Genomic DNA, 6,653 nt, shown 5'->3' with positions numbered 1-6,653 from the left:
GTCCTAGCGAGGGCTTTGCTGCTGAACTCCTAACTCCTTCCCTGTCATCAGCTCTGCTTTGTCCGCTAAGTGGCTTGAACCAGCTTCAGGTCACCTTCACACTCCTTCCCTAAAGGAACAAGCACGATTCACTTTGCCCTTCCCTGTCTTTGGCCCGACATCAGCCGTACCTCAGTCACCTTCAGGAGATCTCATCGCTGTGTGGTGTTTTCATCCCTGAGAGAGAAGTCACTGGGATGAAAATAACTCACAATTAGAGCGTTGATCCAAGCAGTGCTCCTGAGATCAAGGACTCCGTTATTAAGTGGGTATTTGGGACAAAGACAAAAGAAAAGGTCATGTCCTCATTTAACATTGCAGCCACCTCTTCTTTCTGTGAGTAATAACCCTGCTGCACTGCAGTGTCAGGCTCGTGTTGCACACCAAGTAGGGGAATTGAATACAAGTGTAATTAATGGATGTAACCACATGTTAATAAAACAGATGATGGCTTTCAGTGTGGAGACATACACTTGCACTGCGGGTATGTGCTGGTCAGAATCCACAGCTCCATCGGGCAGAGAACCACAGAATCCCAGAAGGGGTCAGGTTGGAAGGGATCACAGTGGGCCATCTGGTCTCACCTTCCTGTTCAAGCAGGGTCATCCCAGCACACATGGCACAGGATTGTGTCCAGACGGTTCTGGAATATCTCCAACAAGGAAGACCCTACACCCTCTCTGGACAACCTGTTCAGGGCTCGGTCACTGCACAGGAAAGAAGCTTTTCCTTAAGTTCAGGTGGAACAATCTGTGCATCAGTTCCTGCCCGTTCCTCTTGCTCTATTGCTCGCCACCACGGAGCAGAACCTGACCCATTCTTTGCCCCCTCTCTGCGGACACTGACAGACATCGATGAAGTCCCCTCTCTGCTGCCTTTTCTCGAGGCTGAACAGGCCCAGCTCCCTCACCCTTTCAACTGATTATTTTATTCCCACTTCAGACTTTGGTGCGTTCTCAGATTTGATAATTACAGAGCAGCGGGTCCGCCCCTTGTTGGGTGTCCCGTGTGGGGTCTGCCCTCAGCGGCGTGCCCGAAGCCGGAGCCGGGGCCGTGCCGGGGCGGTGCCGCCGTGCCCGGGGCGGAGCGGCTGCTCTCCGCCCGCCCTCAGCCGAAGATGGCGGGTGCCGGCCGAGTCTGGCGGCTCGGAGCACTTCTGTTGCCGCCAGCCTGGCGGCTGTGGGCCCCGAGACGAGCCTTCGGCGCCGCGGCGGGACGGGGAGGCAGCAACGGCAGCGGCCGCCTGGTGCTGGGCGCTGCATTCGCGCTGGGCGGCAGCGCCGGGCTGTGCCTGGCGGCGCGGCAGCGCCTGCGGGAGCACTCGGCCGCTGAGGTAACGCCGGGAGCGGCTCCCCCTGATCCCCGCCGTGCCCTCCCCGAGGCCTGCGGGGGCCCCGCCGCGGCGGCAGCGAGCCCCCGGGAACAGCGGTTCCCTGCGGACCGAGCGGCTTCTTCTGCCCCGGTTTGAGTGAGAGAAGAGCTTAAAATTGTCTGGGAGGCCCGTGGCAGAGCATTCCTTGAGGAGCTCTAAGGAAAGGCTGTCAGTGAGGGCTTGCTGGGGCTGTGGAGCCTTTTCTGTTGTTGCTTTTTTGCAGCACCCGCGCAGGGTTGTGTAACCTAGCAAATTGTAAATGAGAAACAAAGCGGGGTGGCTGCATTTGTTCTGTAATGTGCGAGGAGTGGTTGGCACGGCCTGTCAGGCTGCAGAGGTGTAGCTTTGCAAGCAAAACATCCCTTAACTGATGTCCTGCTGACCCTGGGCTCTCCCTGCCTTGTCCCAGTTGTGCCCAGGTTGGTTGATCCCAGGAGTGTGAACTTGGGCAGACACGTGCCTAAAAAATCAAATGCAAGCTCTGCTTTCCCCACCTTGTGGCCTCAACAGAGGCTGTTGTGGAGGAGGGATTAGCTTGTAAAGGCTTTATTTGTGTTTATTGAAATACTGTTGCAAATGGTTTTGGTTTTCTATCGAACTCTGTTTTACAGAGTAGAAACTATAAAGGGGTAAACTGTCTGGATTTAACTTTTTTTTTTCCTGGCTGTGAATAGGAGTTTCCAGCACATTAAATAGATGATTAGAGAAACAGGTTATTGGTCCCAATGGATGGTGAATATTTAAATATTTGATGCCATTTAAAGAAAGCATCTGATAGCTAAGGTATGCTCATGATCAGATGTTGAAACTGAATGTCAGTGACTATGACTTCATGACAAAAATAAGGGCGGAAGGAAGGTAATATTTGTTTTTAGCAGAAAATGGAATCTTCTGTTCTCTTTTTCCCCAGCTGCCTGCAGGGAGCCTGCAGCTCACCCTCTACCAGTATAAAACGTGTCCTTTCTGCAGCAAAGTCCGAGCTTTTCTTGATTATCATGGACTGCCCTATGAAATTGTGGAAGTGAACCCGATCATGAGGAAAGAGATCAAATTCTCTTCCTACAGAAAGGTGCCCATCCTGCTAGCCAACGCTGGGAGCCCTCTGGTAAGTCTCCCTAACTTGGAGCCTCAGCATGCAGGGGAAAAGGTTTTGAAAAATTTCTTTTTCAATTTAACCAGCTTCTTTTAAAAGGTTGTTTTAATCCTGTTTTTCAGCAATTGAACGACTCCTCGGTGATAATCAGTGCAATAAAGACCTATCTTATTTCCAGGTAAGAAAACAGGGTGATGAGAGAAGAGTTGAATGTGGAGGGCCCAGGTTAAGTAGAGAAGACTCTGAGTTGGCCATAAGTCTCTTGCTGACCTCAGGCTCTGAAGCTCTGGGAGACCTGAGCCTGGCTGTGATAATGTGGGTGGTGCCTATATATGTTGTGATGTGTGTGATGTAAAGCAAAGCTTTTACCTTTCAGAAGTACTTTTTCATCTGTGAGATTCTGTTTCCACAAAACCTACTTAAACACGGACTAGCGTTAGTCCTGGAACTGAGCTTACAATTAGCCAGTTATAACATCTAGAATGAAATGGAATTGTTGTGCCTATGGCCTGTCCTTTAGGTCTACTTGAGCATGGTAGGAAGTTTTATGCCTGCAGAAATTCCTGTTCTGTCACAGACAAAGGCATGTGCACCAATAATAGCTATTTGCAAGTAGATGTTCCAGTCTCTTCTTTTTTTTTTTTTTTTCCCCAAATAGAATCTGGAACATTGTGCCCTTACTTTTAGAATAATACATTTTATAGTGTGTATCTTTCAATCTGTCCTTTGCTCTTGCTCCTTCTTTGTAGCAGCCCGATCAGTGCTAACTGTATTTCTTTTCACAGGAGGAATAGCTTAGAAGAAATCGTGTCATTTTATCCACCTGTTAAAACCATGACTGAGCAAGGCAAGGAGGTGCTTGAATATGAGAATAAATACTGGCTTATGCTGGATGAGAAGGAGACAAAGAGAGTCTATCCTGTCAAAGAAGTGAGAGTGTAAGTGCTCTTCAGTTTCTGGGCTCTCCAAGTAGGGTCACAGCTCCCTCCATATATACTCAGGGTTGATGCGGATGTAAAATCCCACTAGGGCTGGCAAGTCCTGTCACACCCCTGTTCGTGTTTCAAGCCTCAGTAGCTGGTTTGCTGTGTTTGTTAGATAGTTCAAAACAAAGCTGTTAGACAGCCTAGTTGCCACCACCATGGTCGCACCAGCCTTCAGCTGCCTCCAGTTTCCTTCTTGGCCTTTCGTTTGTGCCACAGAGGAATGCTATTGACGGATAGTTTCCCTTCCTGCTTTATTTCTCATATTGGGAGGAGAAGCTAATGCTCTATCTTAGTCTTAAATTCAGTTTGAGATTGGAGGAGCCTTGCCAAAGATAACGATGCTGAGTGCATTTCAGAGAGGTCACCAGAGTTACCTGGGCAGGAGTGTTTGACCTTGGAAGGATCTCTGGCTAAGGCAACTGTGATCCTGCCTCCTGTAGCCCTTCTCTTTGTACCTCATTCACTGAAAACTTTCTTTTGACTGCTCACAGGGAAGAAATGAAGTGGAGAAAATGGGCAGATGATTGGCTTGTTCACCTCATCTCCCCCAATGTTTACCGCACCCCCAAAGAAGCCTTGGCATCTTTCGATTACATTGTCCGTGAGGGGAAGTTTGGCACCTTGGAAGGTCTCTTTGCCAAATACGTGGGGGCTGTTGCCATGTTCTTCGTTAGCAAGAGGCTGAAGAAAAGGTTGGTATCACTAAGCTCCAAGTACACAAGAGGAGAAATAGTTCCTCCTTAACTGTGAACCCCAGTGTTCAAAGGGCAGAACCTCAGAGTTTTAAATGGAACCATTTAATCCTGTATGAGTAACAACTATACTTCTGTAACTGGAAGTACTGAACCCCTCTACTCATCCACTGTTTAATTACTGACTGCCTCTTTGCTCTGAAATACTGCCCTTACTCGCAAGCCAAGACCAGCCCATAAGATGAGAGGTGGTAGAAGGTTAAAGAAAGAAACAAACTTGTGTCTTCGAACTGATTCTTTTCTTTATCCAGACACCAGCTTCGAGATGATGTCCGAGAAGATTTGTATGAAGCAGCTAACGAGTGGGTAAAAGCTGTTGGCAAAAATCGACTGTTTATGGGCGGGAACCAGCCAAACCTTGCTGACCTGGTAAGGGCTTCATCCCTGCAGTTATTGTCAAGTGGATCACAAATTATCCTGGTGCTCATCTCTGTGAAATGGTTAATACAAGTACAGGCAGAGAAGTAGAGCTACGTGAGATACATTGTCCTTTGTCCAGTAATACAGTTCCCACATGGTGGGGGTTTCCCCATAACTGCACATAGATCCTGATCCTTCCTTACTGTTTCCTCATGGAAAAACATGCATATTCTTAATTACCTTTCTGCCATTCACTCTTCCTTGCTAATCAGATGGCAAGACGGGAAGAGCTGTACTGGCTTGGCTATTGAGGCACTTGTTGTAAGCCATTCTCCAGTGCTTTTTCAGTGTTGTTCTGACCTCTCTGCTCTGCACAGGCAGTGTACGGGGTCCTCCGGGTCATGGAAGGGCTGGAAGCCTTTGATGACATGATGGTTCACACCAACATTCAGCCTTGGTACCAGCGCATGGAAGAAGTAATTCAGAAAACTGGAGTTGCAATCTGATGCCAGCTGCAGCTGCCTCCCTGAAGTACTTGCATGGTGAAAACTTCAGAAGAAATGGTTTTTATTTTTAGAGTTGACTGGTCACACCTAATGGACTGACATGTGGGCACAGAGACCACCCTGTTCAGAATATCAAGTCGAAGTGAGAGAAGGGTTCAGCTGGGTGTATGTAGAAGGATGGGGACAGGTAAAAGAAAGGGATCTTGGACGCTGCTGGAAAGGAGATGCTTTGAACTGAAGAATGCAGCAAATAGGCTTCTTTCAGACAAGAGCCATCTTCAGAGCAGGTTACTGTAAAAGCAAGATGCTCTTGGCTGGTGTTCTGACTGTTAGACGTGGTAGGCCTGACCAGCTTTTGCCTCAGTCTGTCTTCTGCTACTCATCCATATCACCTGAAGTGTTTTCCTGACTGAGACACTGGATACTGGTTTCTAAGTGACAATATTTCCTGCAATAGAATCTTGTAAACCTAGCACTAAGGGAACTGGAGGAATCTGCAGTGCTTGAGAAGGCATCCTTCCTCTGACAGCAGCAAGGCTACGCTCGGCAGGGTGCGTGCTTTCACTCTTCCATGTATACGGTTTTCTCAGGACTTGATTCTGTATGGTCTGCAAGGATAAAGGCTGGCTTTATTCTGTCCCCTTTGTGAGATCTGAGTTCTTACCTTACCCTTTATACCCGAAGAACATGGCCTACACTGAAATCACAAATGCAGAGCAGTTATTGGAAAGGCTTGTCTTGCATGAGATCTCTCTGGAATATCCCTAAAGATCAGTTCGTTCTTGTTTTAGGAAAAGAAGGATTAAGAGCCATCTGCATGGCCAGGGGATCTCTAGATGTTTCTGTCATGCACGAGTAACAAAGGATTTGCTGATGTGTGATGAGATTAGGAGCTGTACCTGCAGCTAAGTCTTCTGAGCTGTGTTGGGTAGAATCATAGAATGGTTTGGGTTGGAAGGGACCTGAAAAACCATCCTATTCCACCCCCTGCCATGGGCAGGGACATCTTCCACTAGACCAGGTTGCTCCAAGCCCCGTCCAACCTGGCCTTGGACACTGCCAGGGATGGGCAGCCGCAGCTTCTCTGGGCACCCTGTGCCAGGGCCTCCCCACCCTCACAGGGAAGAATTTCTTTGTAACATCCCATGTAACCCTGCCCTCTGTCAGTGGGAAGCCACTACCCCTTGCCAAAGTCCCTCTCTAGCTGCAGAAACAGTATTTGTCATAGCAAGAGACAATGCAGGTTCAAATGTGAGTGATCCTCTGCATAGCCTAAGGCTTCAGTATCCTTAATTACCACCTTGATTGAGTTCTGTTTCCCTGGAAGAACAGGCAAGTTTCAGAAAATCCAGCTTGTTGTGATATTTCAGGTGCAGCTGAAGTTGGTCTCTAATACAGCTGCTTGCCTAGTGTGTGTTGAGGGGGGAGTACTTTTATTGGTTATAACAGTGGTGGTGATAGAGGTTTGGGGTTTTTTCTGAATGGAGGACTAGTTCCAAATTCAGTTATGATCTGACGTTGAAGGGAGAAAGAAAACGTTTACAG

General features: G+C 48.2%; 1 protein-coding gene across 1 annotated transcript; it reads left to right on the top strand.

Annotated features, from left to right (window-relative positions):
- Positions 1–1,127: 1,127 nt before the first annotated feature.
- Positions 1,128–5,747, top strand: PTGES2 (prostaglandin E synthase 2). The gene is made up of 7 exons (XM_039561938.1): positions 1,128–1,372; positions 2,322–2,516; positions 2,627–2,682; positions 3,290–3,442; positions 3,982–4,182; positions 4,494–4,611; positions 4,980–5,747. Exons 1-7 carry the CDS (start codon positions 1,157–1,159, stop codon positions 5,106–5,108), a joined length of 1,068 nt encoding a protein of 355 aa, XP_039417872.1. The 5' UTR covers positions 1,128–1,156; the 3' UTR covers positions 5,109–5,747.
- Positions 5,748–6,653: the final 906 nt, after the last annotated feature.

The sequence above is a fragment of the Corvus cornix genome, chromosome 17, assembly GCF_000738735.6.
Source record: "Corvus cornix cornix isolate S_Up_H32 chromosome 17, ASM73873v5, whole genome shotgun sequence".
Classification (NCBI taxonomy): domain Eukaryota; kingdom Metazoa; phylum Chordata; class Aves; order Passeriformes; family Corvidae; genus Corvus; species Corvus cornix.
The sequence above is the reverse complement of the archived record's forward strand: the minus strand, read 5'-3'. Positions and strand labels throughout refer to the sequence as shown.